Consider the following 22,910-nt stretch of genomic DNA (forward strand, 5'->3'; position numbering starts at 1 on the left):
AGTGAGTGAGTGAGTGAGTGAGTGAGTGAGTGAGTGAGTGAGGGAAGGAAGGAAGGAAGGAAGGAAGGAAGGAAGGAAGGAAGGAAGGAAGGAAGGAAGGAAGGAAGGAAGGAAGGAAGGAAGGAAGGAAGGAAGGAAAGAGAGAGTGAGTGAAAGAGAGAGTGAGTGAAAGAGAGAGTGAGTGAAAGAGAGTGAAGGAGTGGGTGAGAAGAGTGAGTGAGTGGGTGAGTGAGTGAGTGAGTGAGTGAGTGAGTGAGTGAGTGAAAGAGTGAGTGAAAGAGTGAGTGAAAGAGTGAGTGAAAGAGTGCGTGTGTGAGAGAGTGAAAGAAAGAGTGGGTGAGTGAGTAAGTGAGTGAAAGAAAGAGTGGGTGAAAGAAAGTGAAAGAAAGAAAGAATGAAGGGAAGAAAGCGTGAGTGAGAGAAAGAGTGAGTGAAATAAAGAGTGAGTGAGTAAAGGTGAGAGAAAGAAAGAGTGAAGGAAAGAAAGTGTGTGAGTGAGAGAGAGTGAAAGAAAAGAGAGAGAGTGAAAGAAAGAGTGAGTGAAAGAAAGAGTGAGTGAAAAGAGTGAGTGAAAGAGTGAGTGAATGAAAGAGTGAGTGAAAGAATGAAAGAGTGAGTGAAAGAATGAAAGAGTGAGTGAAAGAAAGAGTGAGTGAAAGAAAGAGTGAGTGAAAGAAAGAGTGAGTGAAAAAGAGTGAGTGAAGGAACAAAAGAGAGTGAGAGAGTGAGAAAGTATGTGAGTGAAAGAATGAAAGAGTGAGTGAAGGAAAGAGAGAGAGAGAGTGAGTAAGTGTGTGAGTGAATGAAAGAATGAGAGAGTGAAAGAAAGAGTGAGTGAAAGAAAGAGGTGAGTGAGTGAAGGAGTGAAAGAGAGTGAAGGAGTGGGGAAAGAGAGTGAAGGAGTGGGTGAAAGAGAAAGTGAGTGAGTGAGTGAGTGAGTGAAGGAGTGGGTGAAAAGAGAGTGAGTGAGTGAGTGAGTGAGTGAGTGAAAGAGTGCGTGTGTGAGAGAGTGAAAGAAAGAGTGGGTGAGTGAGTAAGTGAGTGAAAGAAAGAGTGGGTGAAAGAAAGTGAAAGAAAGAAAGAATGAAGGGAAGAAAGTGTGAGTGAGAGAAAGAGTGAGTGAAATAAAGAGTGAGTGAGAGTAAAGGTGAGAGAAAGAAAAGTGAAGGAAAGAAAGTGTGTGAGTGAGAGAGAGTGAAAGAAAGAGAGAGAGAGTGAAAGAAAGAGTGAGTGAAAGAAAGAGTGAGTGAAAAAGAGTGAGTGAAAGAGTGAGTGAATGAAAGAGTGAGTGAAAGAATGAAAGAGTGAGTGAAAGAATGAAAGAGTGAGTGAAAGAAAGAGTGAGTGAAAGAAAGAGTGAGTGAAAGAAAGAGTGAGTGAAAAAGAGTGAGTGAAGGAACAAAAGAGTGAGAGAGTGAGAAAGTATGTGAGTGAAAGAATGAAAGAGTGAGTGAAGGAAAGAAAAGAGAGAGAGAGAGTGAGTAAGTGTGTGAGTGAATGAAAGAATGAGAGAGTGAAAGAAAGAGTGAGTGAAAGAAAGAGGTGAGTGAGTGAAGGAGTGAAAGAGAGTGAAGGAGTGGGGAAAGAGAGTGAAGGAGTGGGTGAAAGAGAGAGTGAGTGAGTGAGTGAGTGAGTGAGTGAGTGAGTGAGTGAGTGAGTGAGTGAAGGAGTGGGTGAAAGAGAGAGTGAGTGAGTGAGTGAGTGAAAGAGTGCGTGTGTGAGAGAGTGAAAGAAAGAGTGGGTGAGTGAGTAAGTGAGTGAAAGAAAGAGTGGGTGAAAGAAAGTGAAAGAAAGAAAGAATGAAGGGAAGAAAGCGTGAGTGAGAGAAAGAGTGAGTGAAATAAAGAGTGAGTGAGAGTAAAGGTGAGAGAAAGAAAGAGTGAAGGAAAGAAAGTGTGTGAGTGAGAGAGAGTGAAAGAAAGAGAGAGAGAGTGAAAGAAAGAGTGAGTGAAAGAAAGAGTGAGTGAAAAAGAGTGAGTGAAAGAGTGAGTGAATGAAAGAGTGAGTGAAAGAATGAAAGAGTGAGTGAAAGAATGAAAGAGTGAGTGAAAGAAAGAGTGAGTGAAAGAAAGAGTGAGTGAAAGAAAGAGTGAGTGAAAAAGAGTGAGTGAAGGAACAAAAGAGAGTGAGAGAGTGAGAAAGTATGTGAGTGAAAGAATGAAAGAGTGAGTGAAGGAAAGAAAGAGAGAGAGAGAGTGAGTAAGTGTGTGAGTGAATGAAAGAATGAGAGAGTGAAAGAAAGAGTGAGTGAAAGAAAGAGGTGAGTGAGTGAAGGAGTGAAAGAGAGTGAAGGAGTGGGGAAAGAGAGTGAAGGAGTGGGTGAAAGAGAGAGTGAGTGAGTGAGTGAGTGAGTGAGTGAGTGAGTGAGTGAGTGAGTGAGTGAAGGAGTGGGTGAAAGAGAGAGTGAGTGAGTGAGTGAGTGAGTGAGTGAGTGAGTGAGTGAGTGAGTGAGTGAGTGAGTGAAGGAAGGAAAGAGAGCGAGTGAGTGAGTGAGTGAGTGAAGTGAGTGAGTGAGTGAGTGAGGGAAGGAAAGAGAAGTGAAAGAAACAGGTGAAGTGAGTGAGTGAGTGAGTGAGTGAGTGAGTGAGTGAGTGAGTGAGTGAAAGAGTGAGTGAAAGAGTGAGTGAAAGAGTGTGTGGGTGAGTGAAAGAAAGAGTGGGTGAGTGAGTAAGTGAGTGAAAGAAGGTGAAAGAAAGAAAGAATGAAGGGAAGAAAGCGTGAGTGAGAGAAAGAGTGAGTGAAATAAAGAGTGAGTGAGAGTAAAGGTGAGAGAAAGAAAGAGTGAAGGAAAGAAAGTGTGTGAGTGAGAGAGAGTGAAAGAAAGAGAGAGAGAGTGAAAGAAAGAGTGAGTGAAAGAAAGAGTGAGTGAAAAAGAGTGAGTGAAAGAGTGAGTGAATGAAAGAAAGAATGAAAGAGTGAGTGAAAGAATGAAAGAGTGAGTGAGTGAAAGAGTGAGTGAGTGAAAGAGTGAGTGAAAGAGTGAGTGAGTGAAAGAGTGAGTGAAATAAATAATGAAAGAGTGAGTGAAAGAAAGAAAGAAAGAGATAATAAAATAGTGAAGAGAGAAATAATAAGAGTGAGAAAGAATAAAAGAGTGAGCGAAAGAATAAAAGAGTGAGCGAAAGAATAAAAGAGTGAGCGAAAGAATAAAAGAGTGAGCGAAAGAATGAAAGAACGAGAGAGTGAAAAAAAGGAAGGAAAGAGAGTGAGTGAGTGAGTGATTGAGAGAAAGAGAGTGAGTGAATGAGTGAAAGAGAGTGAGTGAGTGAAAGAGTGAGTGAGTGAGAGTAAAAGTGAGTGAGTGAAAGAAAGAAAGAAAGAAAGAAAGAAAGAAAGAAAGAAAGAAAGAAAGAAAGAAAGAGAGTGAGTGAAAGAATGGGAGTGAGTGTAAGAAAGAGAGTGAAAGAGAGAGAGTGAAAGAAAAAGAGTCAGAGAAAGAAAGAAAGAGTGAGGGAAAGAAAACAAGAGACAGGGAAAAAAGAGAGGGAAAGAGAGAGAACCAAAAATGCAGCCATTCTGTAATAGACCATACTGTATTTACCAGATCACAGAGAGTAAATAAATCACATGCGGGGTATAAGGTCACTGCACTAAAACACAAAGGGGATAAAAACCAACACCTATGGGGGACTGAGACCAGACAGTCACCTTTCAGCTGGTGATTTATTGATGACAGTCCTGACCTATTGTTCTGTAAGACCTGGCTCGCACTACAATTAATATTGATCCGGCCCCAAGGCTGTGGCGTTAATGCCTATATTGAAAGACATTGGCCGTGTCCGAAAACTGCCTTGCCTGCTACTTACTAAAACAACATACTGTGTACTAATCATTCTATATACTATTTAGAGTGTACTGTTGTGTAGTAAGCAACAAATATCAAGATACCAGGCTCACCAATACTATAATATGCAATGGCGTTGTTTCCTGACATTTGTCCATTTTGGTATCAAGTATGTATCAGCTGATTATCAAGTAAGTAGCCGGAATGAGTCATAGGAGCAGGAGCCTAGCTCCTTACAAAGCAGGGTATCCAGATACGGAATTGTCCAAAAGCCACTGAACTTATGAAGTACATGATTCACTGTACCGCTAGACTGTACTTTGTTGTGAATATTGTTCTCTGAAACGGGAGTTTTTTCACAAATTGAAAACACAATATTTAACTTGAGCAGGAGGGTGCTATTCCTCAACTGTATGTGTTAGACATTATCTTCACCTTCATGGAAAACAAAGGGTTACCTTTTGTCTGACAGTGGGGACAAGCACCGATGCAGTGATAACATTAGCATCCTCTATGTTCCCGGATTGACACCTAAAATGAAGTGGCACGTCCATTTTTACTGTACCTTACATCCCTGGAAAAAAAAGAAGTGATTTTCCACCACACACCACAGAGATCATTTCAAAGACAACGGAACAAGCTAGCACATAGCTGGGCACGGACTGGGACGGCCTGTATTTAAAAAGTTCACTGAGGCGTGCGTGTGGCGCAGGGACTCCACCTCCAGAGCGGCAAAGGTTAATTGAGCGCCTCTGCATCCTTCTTCTCCTTGCCACGCGTCGGCAGCCATGTAATAAACACCCAAATGCCCCCTCGCCATAATTAATACCCACACCCATCTTTTTATGAACAAAATGTCAGTGACGACCAACGGAGCGTGTGGTCTAAGTTATAATAAACAAATGGTTAGAAGGTGAGAGGTGATTAGAGAAACATGTTTGTAGCGAGTATAGTGGGGAAAGAGATGTGTTGTTACTGTGTGTGCCGTATGAAATGCTAGTATTTGAACATGTCACATATACAGTTCCACAAATATAAAGTCTGAGCAGATGCAGGATATTAAATATCTGCACCACATGATAAAACTATGCAGGATATGTATGCTCCCATGTGGGTTATTGGTGACAACATTTTGACCACTTACATAAACGCAACATTGTTTCCAGCCTTGACAAATATACAGTAGACAACTTAAGAAGTGTAGCACTATGTGGTCTGGATATTGTATTGTCTGTCAAACTCTGATATTGAAGGTCAAAGGCATCAATGTCTTAAGCCTCTTAGCATTCTGTATCCAACCAATGGCATCTGGGGTCAAGGGTGAAATAATCCTCCTGATAGGCGGAGTTGAAGTAGTCATTGTTGTTTTTCAACTTCCTAATTTTCTCCCTGACAAGATGTCACAACCGTCAAGTTATTGAATGGAAACTGAAAAATAAAACCTTTTGTCATACATTTTTCGTAAGGAAGCCTTTTGCTAAAATTTCTGTCAGTTTCAAAAGCCCGAAGAGCCGAGCACTACAGTTCTTCACTGCGCAAGTCCTCCCCAATTTAACAGGACGTTTCTTGAAACAGGATCTAACACTCAAGGTCCTCCTCCATCAAAGGTATCACATACTTGCCGTCCCGTCTGACTTTTCTCTGGAGTCTCGACCGAAGATTTTCTAGTTCCAATTAAGATGGCAGACATTATCTGACACTAGAACGGATCGGGGAAATCGGTGGAACCCTCCCCTTTCTTTTCAAATGAAACATGCCAGGCTGATAACAGCCAGTTATACCACAACTATTGCATCAAATGCGTTGTACTGGGCTTTCACTTTGACGCTGAAGCTAGAAGAGTGAATTTGATTCCACCAGGGATTCAGAAGATGCCTGTGGAGGAGAGGAGGAAGCGCTGAGGAGGGGTAGTGGAAGGGAGTTTTTTTACATTTTTTATCATTTTGTCTTTGCTGCCGAAAGCAAATGGAAGAGCACTTGTTCTATGCCTCGAAGGGGACCATATACATATTGTGTGGCATTATTTTATTGGCTGTAACTGTTGAGGAATATATACTTCATAGGCAGTGCCTAATGGACTTGGTGGAGATAAAAAATACAAATAAAATCACTTCCCCTGTAAACGGTTGTTTCACTGCAGAAACCGTCCCCGTGTAAGTGGCTCAGATAGCATGGTATAATATTAGTCAGGTTGATCCGTTGTTATACAATCTGGCCATTCCACATTTCCTATTATAGTACATATAGTCACGTCATATCTTAATATATATGGTGATGTCATGTCCTTCTTTGTTAATACTTTACCTGATGAAGACAAGCTTTTACTGTTGTTTCTTCACCCCATAAAGCAGACTAATGATTATTGGGGGGGGGGTAATAATTAACAGGATACGTTCTGTCTTGTTTCACAGTGAAGTGTAAGATATTTAAGGATGCATCATAGAAACACGTTTTGGTTAAATGTCATTAGAAGAAGCAGATCGAATATGCTGATTGACTTTCGGTTTAAATGTTGAAATAATTCTGAAGACAAAACAATCTTTAAACAAATTTGAAGCCCATTCATATGAACAGATGTGTGTTTTACATGCAAGGACGTTCTATCTACAGCTACTCTTACCACCATGTCTTCATCCTCAGGTCTTTGTCAACTTTGCGAGGTACCAACAGGAGGAGGACAATCAGGCCCTGCAAGCTTATGACAACAAAGTGGACGTGTCTGACGAAATGCCAATGGAAACTCGGATCTCAACCGACTCAACTGTACCGGAGAGCGTCTGAGTCACTTCAGATTCCATCACTCAATCACAAGCACTGATTATCTCCAGTCAAAGCATGTAGATAGCTTTTGTATGTTTTACTTGTGCCATCTGCCATAAGGACATTTTGCTATGTTATTATTCAAATGTTAAAACGTGAACAACACATATAATGGAATTCAACACCTAGCATAAAAATGCGAATGTTTAGATTAGATACTGTTATTTTTCGGGAATTGCTTGATTATGAAACACAGATTTGTCAGACCCTGTCCTGTTTGCCAAATGATATGGCTAGGAAACACCTCTTCCTCAAAGGTCAACACATTGATTCTATTATGTTGCCCCTCGACATTCTCTTACGATTGTTGTTTCACTACTGATAAAACAGTGAATGCTTCCCAAATGGTACCCTATTCCTTTTACAGTGCACTACGTAGGTACAGATCCCTATGGATCTTCCAGGAGCAGATATTTACATGTTATCCTCTCCTTCATTCCAAAATTAGTATGGCGGCCCTACTTTGTGAAGAATAAATATTTGTTTCCATTTGACAACCCAGGTAGATATGCGTATAATATAACTATATTTGGAGAAAATGCCGGTAGTTTTTAACAATGGTGAAACCACCAAACACTTTGCCAGTAAAATAATGGTTTATTTTTGACAATACACACATAGACACGCATATATTACAGCTATATTGAGAGAGTGTGCGTAGTCCTTTTTTAACAATGATGAAACCACACCAAGCACTTCGTCAATTTGCCTACATTACCTTGCAAGTGTAATTAGCACTTTCTAATGCAAATAAATTCTCTATGTTCAAAGTAAACTAGGGTTTACTTTGAGAGCCCAATGTAATTTGTATGCCGTTCAATGTCTCCTGTATTACTATCTTGTTCATTGCAAAGAATAAGGAATCCCATTTGTACTGAATATTGCTTTATTCCAGGACAGATGATTAAACATTTGCACAAATTGGCAAGCGACTAGAAGTTGAATTTGTAGATCCCCAGCTTTATTTCCTCCGAGATTCATTGGGCCTTGTTTGAGAGTCACCTTTAGCCACTTGAGAGATATGTGGCAGCCACTTTTAACTTCTGACTCAGCTGCTTGAATAAGTGCACCGTTATTTTATTCTTTGTTTAACTCTCTTTTTAAATCTATCTTTGTTGTGTAACTCAGAAGTGCAGCATTTCAGCTTTGACAAAGAACTGTGCAAATGGTTCGATGGTGAGTTATTGTTTACAGCCAAGTGGAAAGTAGTTTACTATAATAAACAGACACGCTTTTTTATCTTCCCCCTGCTAACCTTTTTTAAAATATTTTTTATTCAAACACCAAGTTCCCTCAAAATACTTTTTATTCCGTTTTATTAACAGCATTTAGATGTGTCAAAAGAGCATCAAAACACTACATTTTTCTTTCTCAATGTGCACGCAAACTATGAAAACCATGAATAAACAATGTCCATTTTGACAGTTATGAGATATCAGCACTCTTCTCCCCTGAAACCCTGCCAGTCCTGGCCATCCTACCCATAGGCCTTTGCTCTCTTTGCTACCAGCCCCATGAATCCTCCAGATGCACAGCACCTCTTACCTCCACTTTAAAAAGACCTCTCCTCCACTACATATGCATTTCTGGTTCATTTTTTCCCCCCACTACCTCTCTTTATCAATGTAGTCTCACTCGGTGTTCATGTGTTGCCCATGAACTCATCTCTGATTCCCTGCTATCCGTCTTTGCCTTTTTGCACAGCCTGGACTCGGGTCGACATAACATAGTAAAAGTACATCTGGAACACTCCAATTAGTATGATAGTGTGGTATGTATACATTTGTGGATATCCACGTTATTAGTTACAATTCATACAATGTTACAAATGTGCAAATGTATCATGTTATGAATTCCAATGGCTAGCTTTAGCTAGGTTAGAGGAAGGGTTAGCTAACATGCTAAGTAGTTACAAAGTAGCTACATTTCTAAAGTTGTCCATAATGAGATTCGAACACACAAACTTTGACTTTCACATTATGCGCCCGACCAACCACCCTACTTTAGATTTTGCCTTAAGTAACCTTTTGTCTTTTGTAACATATCATATCATCATTTGAGTGTTGCGGATTTACGTTTACCATGTTAGTCTATGAGACTAGTCTATGAGACCAGGCTGGTTTGCATGGTCTCCCTGATTTTGTCTGTGTGTCTGTCACCATTTGACCTTTGGGGCTCAGATAAGGAAGTGGATGACTGCAGTCCTCCAGAAGCTTCTACCTTTCTTCACCTGCAGGAGGTATCTGCCATGCCATCTCCTAGCCCACAACAACACAGGGGGAGATACCAATGCAGAAACGACTGCACCTAGGAAGGAAGAAGCACATGCTTGGTAGTATCAGGGTGTACGTTGTCAGTAGATAAACTCTGTGGAGGTTTGCTTATTAAATGCCAAATCTGTGATAATTACAGCTGTCTTTGATCATTTCAATGAATGATACATACCTATGGGTTCTTGAAGAATAACACTCATAAATATCTCACAAGATTAGATCAACTGTCTAATCCCATCAAAACCCACATGGTTGGTTTAATCCATTGTTTGCATGCTACATTTTGTGCAATTCACTTACCTGGAACAGTTTGTGTCATGATCGATAAACTAAGCCAAGCACCAATCTGAATGAAATAACGGTCAGGGACATATTCAGAGTCGTCATTAATATAAAGAGGACATTTGTCCTCACAATGTAATTGAGAATTTCATGTTAGCTGTATACCATGTATGAAATGTAGTGTTTACAAACTCCTGCATGCAATCATGTTATCAGTATATAATACTACATACGATTGATGTCGGAAGTTTACATACACCTTAGCCAAATACATTTAAACTCAGTTTTTCACAACTCCTGACATTTAATCCTAGTAAAAATTCCCTGTTTTAGGTCAGGTTGGATCACCACTTTATTTTAATAATGTGAAATGTCAGAATAGTAAAAGAGAGAATGATTTATTTCAGCTTTTATTTCTTTCATCACATTCCCCGTAGTATTTGGTAGCATTGCCTCTTGGGTAAAACATTTCAGGTAGCCTTCCACAAGCTTCCCACAATAAGAATTTTGGCCTATTCCTCCTGACAGAGCTGGTGTAATTGAGTCAGGCCTCCTTGCTCGCACACACTTTTTCAATTCTGCCCACACATTTTCTATAGGATTGAGGCGAGAGCTTTATGATGGCCACTCCAAAACTTTGACTTTGTTGTCCTTAAGCTATTTTGCCACAACATTGGAAGTATGCTTGGGGTCATTGTCCATTTGCGACCAAGCATTAACTTCCTGATGGATGTCTTGAGATGTTGCTTCAATATATCCACATATTTTCCCTCCTCATGATGCCATCTATTTTGTAAAGTGCAACAGTCCCTCCTGCAGCAAAGCACCCCCACAACATGATGCTGCCACCCCCTGTACTTCACGGTTGGAATGGTGTTCTTCAGCTCGCAAGCCTCCCCCTTTTTCCTCTACACATAACGATGGCCATTATAGCCAAACAATTCTATATTTGTTTCATCAGACCAGAGGACATTTCTCCAAAAATAACAATATTTGTCCCCATGTGCAGTTGCAAACCGTAGTCTTGCTTTTTTATGGTGGTTTTGGAGCAGTGGCTTCTTCCTTGCTGAGCGGCCTTTCAGTTTATGTCGATATAGGACTTGTTTTACTGTGAATATAGATAATTTTGTACCTATTTCCTCCAGCATCTTCACAATGTCCTTTGCTGTTGTTCTGAGATTGATTTGCACTTTTCACACCAAAGTACGTTCATCTCTAGGAAACAGAACGCATCCCCTTCCTGAGCGTTATGACGGCTGCGTGGTCCCATGGTGCTTATACTTGCGTACTATTGTTTGTACAGATGAACGTGGTACCTTCAGGCGTTTGGAAATTGCTCCCAAGGATGAACCAGACTTGTGGAGGTCTACAATTTTTTTCTGCAGTCTTGGCTGATTTCTTTTGATTTTCCCATGATGTCAAGCAAAGAGGCACTGAGTTTGAAGGTAGGCCTTGAAATTCATCCAAACCTCCAATTGACTCAATTAACCTATCAGAAGCTTCTAAAGCCATGACATAATTTTCTGGAATTTTCCAAGCTTTTTAAAGGCACAGTCAACTTAGTGTATGTAAACTTTTGACCCACTGGAATTGTGATACAGTGAATTATAAGTGAAATAATCTGTCTGTAAACAATTGTTGGAGAAAATACTTGTCATACACAAAGGAGATGTCCTAACCGACTTTCCAAAAACTATAGTTTGTTAAAACCTCTTACGGCTAGGTGTCCTGCTAGCGTTCCACTACGACAACATCTGGTGAAATTGCAGAGCGCAAAATTCAAAAATCGTAATATTAAACATTCGTGAAAATACAAGTGTCATACATCATTCTTTAGCTTAGAATTTTGATAATCGAACCACTTTGTCCGATTTACGATAGGCTTTACGGCAAACGCATAGCATTTGATTGTCTGAGGACAGCGCCCCGCATACACATATTTTTCAAACCAGCACAGACGTCACAAAAATCACAAATAGCGACTTACCTTTGAAGATCTTCCTCTGTTTGCAATCCCAAGGGTCCCAGCTACACAACAAATGATTGTTTTGTTCGATAAAGTCCTTTATACCCCAAAAAAGTATGTTTAGTTGCCGCGTTTGATTCAGTAATCCAACCGTTCAAATCATTCAACATGCAGACAAAACCTTGTTTAAAGACTGTTGACAACCAGTGGAAGCCATAGGTACTGCAATCTGGGCGCTATTTGGTTGGAAATTCAATAGGCCAACATAGGAATGGCCTGGGAGCTCCAAAAAAAAAGAATTCCGGATGGATTTTCCACGGGCTTTCGTCTGCCATGTCAGTTCTGTTATACTCACAGACATTATTTTAACAGTTTTAGGTACTTCAAAGTGTTCAAATACAACTATGCATGTCCTAGCTTCTGGGCCTGAGTAACAGGCAGTTTACTTTGGGCACGTCCGACTACCCGAACTTCCAAACACTGGCCCCTAGCCCTAAGAGGTTATTAACAATACATTTGTGTAGTGGTTGAAAAACGAGTTTTAATGACTCCAACCTAAGTGTTTGTTAACTTCTTACTTGGTGTATTCTGGACAATGGACCACTTTATAGAGCCAGGTGAAGGGATTATAGGTGGGTCCAGGATATGTACCTCCATTACCTGTAGATAGAGAGGTAGAAAATGATTGCTTTAGCAAATAGAAATGTGTCTTCTGGTTTATCTCAACCCTTAATCCATCTCTGTTTCTATGATTCCAGGTCCACCTCTCTAACCACTGGGCTATCTTCTGCTACATTAGTATGCAATTTGGGGCGGCAGGTAGCCTAGAGGTTAGAGCGTTGGAGAAGTTACCGAAAGGTTGCAAGATCGAATCCCCGAGCTGACAAGGCAAAAATCTGTCGTTCTGCCCCTGAACAAGGCAGTTAACCCACTGTCATTGAAAATAAGATGTATTTCTTAACTGACTTGCCAAGTAAAATAAAATGAATTTAAAAAATTCACTTCAATAATCCAACAGACAATATGCCGTTTAAAATTGAAATATTTTTCACTGACAAATGTTTTCTGCCTTTGTTGTTGTGTTTGCCGACCTTCGCTCGTTCTGTGCTCATTAGAACGGTGTGCCTTTGGCAACCTGCCTGGGAGCAGAACTTCTGAAGTGCGTCTTAAGTACAGTATGATATGTTCTCTCTTAAGCCTGCTCCTCCTTTTTTCTTGATTAAGAGTTAGGATGTTGTTGCAGCTGAGGGTATAGCTCCGTTCTGAGGACATGTTCAAACACATGCAGGCAATGGAAATGTCGAGTTTGTTAGTTAGCCAACAATAGATCTCCACACTTTTACATTACATGACATCTTTTACACACTGAGGCCCCGTATACACACAAGTTGTACAACACGTTTGGCAGAACAGTTGTGATACAACTGTTTTTTTACCACAAAAATAATTACACAATGGTTGTGGAGACACCACACAACAGCTACATAAAATATTATGTGCAGACAACATATTTGATACAACTGAGTTTATATCACAACTATTATGTCAAATGCGTTTTACATCAATTTTGCAACCTGAGTGTGTACAGGGCCTCAGCACAACATCTGCGACTCATTCCTAATACTTTATCCCATCAAGGTAAAATAATGTCTTTACAGTTCCTGTATTAGTCCACATAATCTGATTTGTTCCCTGGCTGGAGCACTGTCCTTTCTTCATCTTTAACACCTTGCACATACCACATTCACTGTTAATGAGAAATTGTATGTATGTATCTTAGCCATGTGGTTTATGACCCCTGGGAAGCTGATGCTGAGCTCCAGCAGTGAGATTGGATGTTCTTTCCTCTCTTCAATCTGCTTAGACATGAGCCCATCTTAATCATAACCCCCTGGTGTCTCTGTCACAGTGGAGAGATGGAGAACGATATACCTATGATGACAAGGTGAAGCTGATTTTTTTTTTTGGGGGGGGGGGGGGCTGTTCCAAGTTCTGCCGAATCCCTTTCAGGCTTTAATAAAAAAACCTGCGTCCCTGTTTAAGTCAGGTGGGGAAACAGCCAACTGTGGCCTGATAAGGGCTTCGACTCGCCAAGCGGGCGTGTTTTTCCGTTTGATTCCAGTTCACGTAGAATCTCCAGCAGGGAGGACATGTTTCAGCGTCAGGCAGCTTCTGGCGTGCTCGTGGCCTTGCCTGCTTCCGAAGTAACCACGCTGCTTTACTGAAGGATCTCTGTGTCCTCTACGGGTCCACGTTCATGGTGTGACTTGGCCGGGCACCGAGTATGTACATTTTAATCCTTTTGCACGCTTTGTCACCTTAGCACTCACTCTCCGATATTCATTTCTTCACCTCTCCTTTGCACTTTCCCAACTCATATAAAAGATAATTGTCTTTTCTGAACATTTCAGAAATGATTATCATAACTTTAATGAGAACGGTGAAGAGGGAATTATTTGAATATTGATAGAAAGGGAACGTTATCAACGTATGTCTGCCAGAGGATAGGCTTACTTACACCTAATTTATCTTGTACGACTATCTGCCATGTATATTTACACTTCATTGTTGATTTCCTAGGCTTTCCTTTGAATTAGTTCTCTCTTTAATGATCCCGAGTTCAATTAAACATGAATTATCTGAGTGCTTGTCTGTCTTATAAGACTCGCACTCAGGAGTAGGAGGTTGTTTGTCTGATTGAAAAGCGTTTTTGACCAAGGTCCTAACTTCATTATTCACACAACTTCACAGAAGATCTCAGCGAATAAGAGAATGTATTAGTGTCTACGTGGCTTTTTTAATACAAATATGAGCAAAATATATATATTATACAGCCACTGCTATTTCAATTATTTATGGATTTGTTTTTATTACTGTCCTCCAATTTTCACTTCTTGCTGAGGATACCCTATAGAGAAAGGGTATATGCTAAAGGGGCAATTAAATTAAGTGTGGCAGATATTCAATTCAGGTTCGATGCGCACAATAATAGTTTGCTTCATGTATCTTTTTTCATCAAAGATGCAATTTACCAAAAAAGCAAACCAGAGACAGAATCACCTGTTTATTATCGGTAATCTGTAAGAAAAATATACAAATCAAATAAACATACCCATTTACATTCTAATGGAGACATAATGACACTTCTTTAAAAGTAAATGTGACTCATTCCTACCAATTACTTGTATTTTCCTGACAATATTTTCAATTCCTTCTCAGTGGTGTGCATGAGCTCCAATATTTAATATTAATTCAAATATTTCTCTGATGAGAAGCGACACCCAACAAGAGAGACACAGATGAGATGCTACTGCAGATGATTAGATAGTTCATTTATTCATACTTTTGAAACTAGTCACTTAATTAGCTTGAGGCTCATTTGAAGTGTGAAAGGTACGGATCTGGGACATGATGATATCCAATATGTATTTCCTGTGAATTTATTTGTATGGAAATTACATCTTGCAGTTCAAAGTTTAAACTATGTGCAAAACAATCTATAAACTCATCTAAAAATACACCCAGATTCCACGATGTGTGAGTCAGAGGAGTGTTAGTACCGTGTGAGATCTGAAAGGATTAACGGGGATGGAGACTGCCACAGTTGGGTTACTATTTATAATATACTGCATTTCTTTCTGTACATCTATCTTGAATCATCTTATATCTTCCCAAGAATCTCTTATTTTATACTTTCCGTTTGTCTCATTTCTGGCGTTTCACCCATTAAAGTGATCCTTGAAGTCTCAACAGTGCTTGTGACCTTGTATGTAATTTGGTCTAAAAAGCTACTTCTCTCGAAAGAGCACCAACATATCTCGCTGACAATAGAAGCAAAATAACGAGCGGTTGACGCCGACGCCGCTCCCCACTTCAAAAAACGACAACATCTAATGGGGAATGTGGAGTAAAAGAGGAGCGTGGAGTTTGCCAACAAGGTTGATAGGGAGAAATGAGAGAATGAATGGGGAGGGGAAAGAGAAATTGAAGGAGAGTTCAAGGCTCTCTCTTGTCTGACTGCGTCTCTTTTCTCCCGCCTCCCGGCGCTTTCCAATCTGTTTGGTGGCCAAGTGTGCCACTCCTCTCTCGGTATTGATTTGACACCATGAAGGGTCTCGCCAAACCTGTCAGAGGGCGCATGCCAACACGGCAGATGAGAAAGCCGCTGAGTCTGTTGGGGCTTTGCCTTGCCCTCGGGCACGTCACCTCCTCGGCCCGACGGAGGCAACGCCACGGAGACAACCCTCTCATGATTCACTTTGACGGGGCTGCATTGTTCCGGCAATAGGGCCCGGGCTTGTTTCCCATAGCAGATGTTAGAAACTGCACCCATTGGCACTTCTTGTGATAACCCTAGCTGAGGAGGAGAAAGAGGCTACTGCTGCTGGCTGCTGTTGAAAAACAAAGGCGTTCGCCTCTGGTATATTCACGTGGAGGGTTGCACAATGAGTGGTTGACATAATACCCAAGCCCCTGTAGAAGGCACAACCCTATGGGGAGGTTAACTGTTATACTCTTTGTTGCCCCCCGAGCCAGAATATAAAGAATGGGAAAGGGACCTATTAATGCACCTCACACATCAGCCTGCGTCAGTATACTGATCTGCAAAGCTTGATGATTCACCCATGCTTCCTTTTTGGTTGAGTGATTTGTGACCCGTACATGAAGGACTACTGTGCTCTCCCTTTGGTCCTTGGGCTCCTCGTGAAGAGCTCATAATGAGGCCGGTTGCTAAGCCCCAGGAGCAATGAGCTCCCTAAAATTCTCCACATGTATATTTTTCATCCTCTAATCAAATGAGGTTTGGCTGTCCTCTCTGCAGAACACAAAGCAGGCACTCTTTAAGCCCGATTTGAGTCCTTCCTGACCATCTGCGAGTGGGGTTGAGGAAAGCACCAGTATCAGCACACTCGCAGATAAGTGCAGTCTGCAAAAAAAAAAAGAAATTGCAGGAAATGCATGTTTACCAGCAATATTCACTGCACCAGGGAAAAAACATAAGGAAACAAATGGCTGACCTTCAGGCTTGTACTTCTGCTACTGAAGAGTATAGTAATTATATTTAGCATCAGACCAAAATAGCATCAACCTCAAGCAACAATGATGAAGACAATAGTGACAGGACAACAGTTGTTCCTAGACTAGTGCAGTGTTCCAAGACAGGCATTATATTATTGAACATTACTTATATTGCTCAAGAAAAGTAACTGAGTCCTTTGTCCTATGCAGAGCTCATTAAAGCAAGAATCCGCAGCTTGTGGGTGACCCGATGTGTAGGGTATTCGAAAACAAGGGAATTGAAAACAAGGGAATTGATCCCTGAGCTGGCCTTCTGGGATAGGTGTATCTTTGCGCTAATCCCACCTACTTGAATGATCATGCTGCCCCAGAGCTGGAGAGGAGGTGAAAGTCACTTGCAACCTTATGTTACAGCTGCCTGAAACAAACAGAGAAGACGAAGCCAACAAGCACCATTCTCGGCTCTTGAATCAACTTGACCCAAAAAGAGAAAAAGGAGAGAAAATGAAAAATGTATTTTGAAAAGGTAGAAGAGTGAAGCCGGAAATGGCCACCCTTCTCATGGACTAGAAACATTAGGTAAGTGTTGGGTTGCATATTTAACCTGCTAACTACATTAGCTGCTCACCTTAGTGTGTTCGTAAGACTGCTGAACAATTAATCAAAATGGCCACCCGGACTATTTACATTGACATGCAGCAAGTAGCCCAAACAATTTGTTACTTCAATAGTACACGGAACAATGCAATGTAATATTCCCGTATACACCACACTGTATTCTGTATAAACAAAATCAAATCGACTTTGATAACAGAATATGCATGGACTATGAGTAAATTAAAGTGAGAACATATGCACTGTTTATGAATTCAACCATCAATCTTCTGTTGACAACAGCTAAATGGGGGGAGGGTAAGACATTACCACCAAATAAGTCAGTGTCACAACAGTCCTTTACATACATAGGATGTGGTGTTGTGCTGTAACCAGTGTACAGTAACATTTGTCATTCTAATGTACCATCCTATGACTTGATGGCCCACAGTCCAACAATATATACAAAAATATATATATTGGTCTTTGCCAAAAAAGTGACTAAAAAGGTGACTGTTCTGTCTGGCATTTAATTGTTCACAGCCAGTAGACAGCATGTTCATATTGGAGAAAGCGACACATTTAAGTTCATCATGTTGTGAGATGGCAGTTATTTTCAGTTCCTATAATGAAATCAGTCATTTGAAATAAATTCATTAATCCCTAATCTCTGGATTTCACATGACTGGGAAGGCATATGCCCACCCACCGCTGGAGGCAGGCCCTGCCAATCAGAATCAGTTTTTCCCCACAAAAGGGCTTTATTACAGACAGAAATACTCCTCAGTTTCATCAGCTCGTTTGGTGGCTGGTCTCAGACAATCCCTCAGGTGAAGAAGTCAGATGCAGAGGTCCTGGGCTGGCTTACACGTGGTCTGCAGTTGTGAGGCTGGTTGGACGTACTGCCAAATGCTCTAAAATGACATTTGAGGTGGCTTATGGTAGAGAAATTAATATTCAGGTATGTGGCAACAGGTCTTGTGTACATTCCTGCAGTCAGCATGCCAATTGCACGTGTGACAAAACTGTACATTTTAGAGTGGCCATTATTGTCCACAGAACAAGGTGCACCTGTGATAATCAGCTTCTTGATATGCCACACCTCTCACGTGGATGGATTATCTTGACAAAGAAGAAATGTTCACTAACAGGGACGTAAACAAATTTAAGCAAAACATTTGAGAAACCTTTTGTGCGTATGGAAAATTTTGGGGATATTTTATTTCTGCTCATGAAACATGGGACCAACACTTTACATGTTGCGTTTGTATTTGTTCAGTATATTTAGGCCAATTACCAACAAAATAATTGAAACACAAAGCATAACAAAAAATGCATTCTCTCTCTTTCAGTGTTGGTTTGTGCAACCACAACTTGTACAGCCTCAGGTTCCCTCTAAATCAGTGTCCACCAGTATCTCCCTGAGAAATACATGTTTGTGTGATGTTAATGTACTGAATTGCATAGCTAGATTACATTTCTTGAGGTGGTCCTGGGCCCAAAATTGTCAACCACCTAGCTAGCTACCATTGGGGCGGCAGGGTAGCCTAGTGGTTAGTGTTGGACTAGTAACCGGAAGGTTGCAAGTTCAAACCCCCGAGCTGACAAGGTACAAATCTGTCATTCTGTTCCTTGGCCGTCATTGAAAATAAGAATTTGTTCTTTAACTGACTTGCCCAGTTAAATAAAGGTCAAATAAATGGTCATCTACAAATGAAGCAAACTATTTTAACAACAATCTGCATATCAAGCTTTAGCTAGCTAACGTTAGCTAGTTGAAATAAAGGCACTGGGCATTTTGTGGGATTTATGCAGTGTAGCTACATGATGTTAGCCTTAGATTCCTTTGAGTACAAAATAGTCTGAATACAGAAAATGTTAGCTAGCTAGTGTAACAGGGTTATAATGGTGATTCCCCTTGCCACTTTATTGTTAAGCCAATGGGTTTTTGGTTTGAGTTTGTCTTGCCTTCACCTACTCAACATGACATCTTAATGGCTGGTTTGCGTAGCTTGCTTACGAGGGGGGATGTTCCAGTTAGAATCGTCCCAGTGAACAAGCACCAAACCAGCGGTAAGTTGTTGGTTGCAAAGCATTGTATGTCAAAAGTGATTTTTATACTCTCAAGTGATGATTTAAATGTACAATTTATATGAAATTGTTTGTAAATGTTCACACACAAGATGCAGCGGTTTTTGGAGAATATTTGTTGTGCATTTTGTTGTAAAGAATTCCCGCCAGTACTAGCTAGCAACTTACTGTGTCTGGTGGGGGGAGTTTCATATATTTTGTACAGTGCGTGAGTGCAGAGTTGATGGTGAGACGTGCATTGCATGACGTGCAATTTTGTGCCGTTCCTAACAGGTACATTGTTAAAGATATTATATTGTATATTGTAATTGTATTATTTTGGTAACTAGCCCAGTGAACAAGCACCAAACCAGCGTGCGTGAGTGCAGAGTTGATGGTGAGACGTGCATTGCATGACGTGCAATTTTGTGCCGTTCCTAACAGAATAAAGCTACATGACTGGTGCTACGTATTGGAGTTCCGTGTCGATGACTGATTGTACACAACGCAAGAAGAGTACTGTTACAGTGGTGCCGTGACCGTTCTTCTGGATCGGATCATCCTTCGCTGGATTTCCATCCCAGAACTTCGCCGTGGTTGCTGTTGAAGAATCAGATAAGACGTTGCTGGTGCAGTTTGGCGATATCGCATTTCGCCACAAGATGGCGCCACTAGAGCGTTTTATTATTGCAATTGATGATTTCTCTGGCTGAGGCTCTTCACAGACAAAGGATAACTTTTGTGTTACTTGTTTATTTGCAATTCTGATGTATATCTGATATAAGTAGGGTGAGTTTTACCAGTGTACTAGATATAGGTTAGATTTTGTCTTGAGGTAAAAATATATATATATATATATGTTTTGCTATTTACATTTTCATTAGGGTGTTGATTTCCCATTGTTAAAATGGAAGGTGTTGGGAGAGGTAGGGGTTTCCTGTCATTTAATCTGTCACCATCTGTGGGTAGGGGTTCAGCCAAAATTCCAGTTACTTCTACACCTATGCCCAAACTTGAGGGTTTTGATGATAGTTTATCCATGGACACGCCCAAGGATGTGTATGAAAGAGTTTTGCCAAATACAGGGAGTGGGGAGGTCTCCATGGATTTCATAGCAGACATAGTACAGCAGATTGGTCATTCCATTGGGGAGAACATTGCCTCCTGTTTGGAGTCAAAGGCAATTGTTGGACATGTTGGGGACAATGTTATGGGGAGTGTATGCAGCTCGAGGGGTATGGATGTGTCAGGCCTGAACCTGGTATTGAATTCTGATATCAGGGAACCGGTGTATTTTCGGGGGGATGGCTCTGAAAAGTGCACAGTGCATGAGTGGGAGGATATGGTAATGGTTTACATGCGTAAGAGGGGCGTGTCTGTGATGGACCAAGCAGTTGAGGTTATGGGCAGGCTTATGGGAAGGGCCCGCGATGTTGTTAAAGTTGGCATACGCAGCAATCCCTCCGTTGATTTATCTAAAGGCCCGAGTCCCATCTTTGACATACTGAAACAACATTTTAGTGACACTGTTTTTTCAAGCATGCCCCTTGCTGACTTTTATGCCACATTACCTCTGACTGATGAACAACCATTTGAATATTGGCTCAGACTGAACAGGGCTATGGAGGTTGCTGAAGATTGTCTAAAGAGACAGGAAAAAGTGTTGAAGACCCAGCTCGTGAGCTCACAGTCATGTTTATCAGACACAGTCATGTTTATAAGTGCAAGCCATTACAGCAGTGGACCGCTGCAGATGTTCATGAGAGGCTGGATGAATACAGGAGGGAGCGGAGGTACTCTCACTTATCTAAGGTGACCCCAGCCATCGCAACAATGAAGCAGGAAGTTGGTGCTGTCATGCCGATCACCATGCCTGCTGTGGGGTCCCACATGGAAGTACCCAATACGTTGCCTTACCCAGCCCAGACTATTCAGGGCTCAGCTGAGCCCATGGAACGTATCCTTGCCATGCTGGAGCGTGTGCTGGAGCAGAGGCCACAACAGTCTGACCATAAGTTCCAAAAAGGGAATAGGAGCAAAGTGAAGTCTAATGGGCCATGTAACGTGTGCGGGGATGCTGGACATGATACTTACTTTCACTGCAGGGCCAATCACCTCTGCTTTCTTTGTCATGTAGCTGGCCACGCACGCTCTCAGTGCCCCAAGGCCGCAGCTCTGAGCACAGCTAGTGGAGTCCCTACAGTAATCACTGCTCAGCTTCCGGAAAACTAGTAGGCCTGCATGTAGAAGGGGAGAGTGTTGGGCCTTTTGTAGAGTCCCCATCAGTGAGAGCTGTTGATTTGGAGTCTGTATATAAAAGTGTTTGTGACGAAATGGAGACTGAGAAGAGTATCATAATGCAGAACACACAGAGACTTTCCCGTATGATGATTTATTCTATGCCAAGGTGTTAATAGGAGGAGAAGTGGAAGTGAGAGCTATGCTTGACAGTGGGTCCATGGCTTGTACCTTGAGCTCTAGGGTCTTACCTGAACTGTTGCATGCAGGAGTGTTGAAAAGTCCATCATTGAGTCCTACAGAGGTAGTCTTGGTTGGTTGTGGTGGGTTGAAGACGAGGCCTTTGGGAGTATGTGAGCTGGAGATGGAGGTGTACGGATGTAGAGTTGCTGTGCCTACACTGGTGGTTGAAGGCCAGAGTGATGACCTCATCTTGGGCAGCAATCTCCTAAAGCACTTGATTCGCCACCTGAAGACGGATGGAGATCTCTGGAAGAGGGTTTATACTCCTGTGTGTGACGGGGTGAGGAGAGCAAGCTAATCGAGATGATGGCTAATGTGGAGAGATGGAGAGACAGTGAAGTACCTGACAAAGTTGGAACTGTGGGACTAAAAGGGGCTGTGACTCTAGAGCCTATGCAGGAGCACTTAGTCTGGGGCAGACTACGAAACACTCAGAATCTATCAGCTGGCAGTGCTGTTGTCATTGCGGGGGGATGGGTGGCTCCCTGTTAGAGTGATAAACCCTTCTCAGAAGACAGTGACATTGAGACGAAACGCCACTCTAGCCGATGTCTTTCCTTGCATGGCTCTAGAGGACTTTGACTGTTCGGGTGTGAATGATGGTTCATCAGCAGCTTTACAGCAGCAAGTGCAGAGAACGGCTGATATACTCACTGACTGCCAAGATGACTTGACACTGACTGACGGTTCCAGCCAACTTCACGATACTGACGGACCTGACAGTTCAAGCGAGCCTGAGGTCTTACGTGACTTAGGTTTGACTGATATTGATGTCTCCTCCTGTCAAGCGTCTCCTGCTGGTAAGAAGAAACTCATCCAGCTCATTGCTGAGTACCAGTCTATTTTTTCCAGGCACAAGTTGGATTGTGGAAAAGCTTCCGGATGTCTTCACCGCATTCAACTGAGTGATGAGAAACCCTTTCGGATGCCTTTCACCAAATAATTATGAGAAGCTCAAACAAGCATTGAATGAGATGGAAGAACGTGATATCATAAGGAAGTCTAGTAGTGAGTTCGCCTCTCCCCTTGTCCTTGTATGGAAGAAGTCTGGAGACCTGAGACTCTGTACTGATTTTCATTTGCTCAATGCTCACACCATCAAAGACGCCCACCCACTCCCTCACCAGGCTGACGCGCTGGCTGCGTTAGGTGGAAATGCCTTTTTCTTGACAATGGACCTTACCTCTGGCTACTACAATGTGGAAGTGCATGAGGATGACCGGAGATTCACAGCTTTTACGTCCCCATTTGGATTGTACGAATACAATCGAATGCCACAGGGGTTATGTAATAGTGCGGCAACCTTCATGAGGATGATGCTAAACATCTTTGGGGATCAGAACTTTCTTAGCCTGCTGTGTTACCTTTGACGATGTCTTGGTCTATGCGCCCACTGAAGATCTGGCTATACAGCGCCTGGAAATGGTTTTTGAGCGTCTCAAGGCTCACAACCTGAAGTTGGCGCCAAAAAAGTGTAACTTTCTGCAGAAGTCTGTGAAGTTTCTGGGGCATATCATTAGTGCGGATGGTGTAGCTACAGACCCTGAGAAGGTGAGGGCCATTACAGGAGTAACAGAAGCTGATCTGATGAAAGATGGCACTGACATTCCATCTCAGAAGA

General features: G+C 41.7%; 1 protein-coding gene across 1 annotated transcript in view; it reads left to right on the forward strand.

Moving 5' to 3' along the window:
• LOC118369152 (phospholipid-transporting ATPase ABCA1-like) overlaps nt 1-7,532 on the forward strand; it is a 240,971-nt gene extending 233,439 nt beyond the window's left edge. The window contains exon 50 of the mRNA XM_052497231.1: nt 6,425-7,532. Coding sequence (XP_052353191.1) covers nt 6,425-6,565 — 141 coding nt within the window. The 3' untranslated portion in view covers nt 6,566-7,532. The remainder of the gene's footprint in view (nt 1-6,424) is intronic.
• Nucleotides 7,533-22,910: the final 15,378 nt, after the last annotated feature.

This window comes from Oncorhynchus keta, chromosome 35, assembly GCF_023373465.1.
Source record: "Oncorhynchus keta strain PuntledgeMale-10-30-2019 chromosome 35, Oket_V2, whole genome shotgun sequence".
NCBI lineage: Eukaryota > Metazoa > Chordata > Actinopteri > Salmoniformes > Salmonidae > Oncorhynchus > Oncorhynchus keta.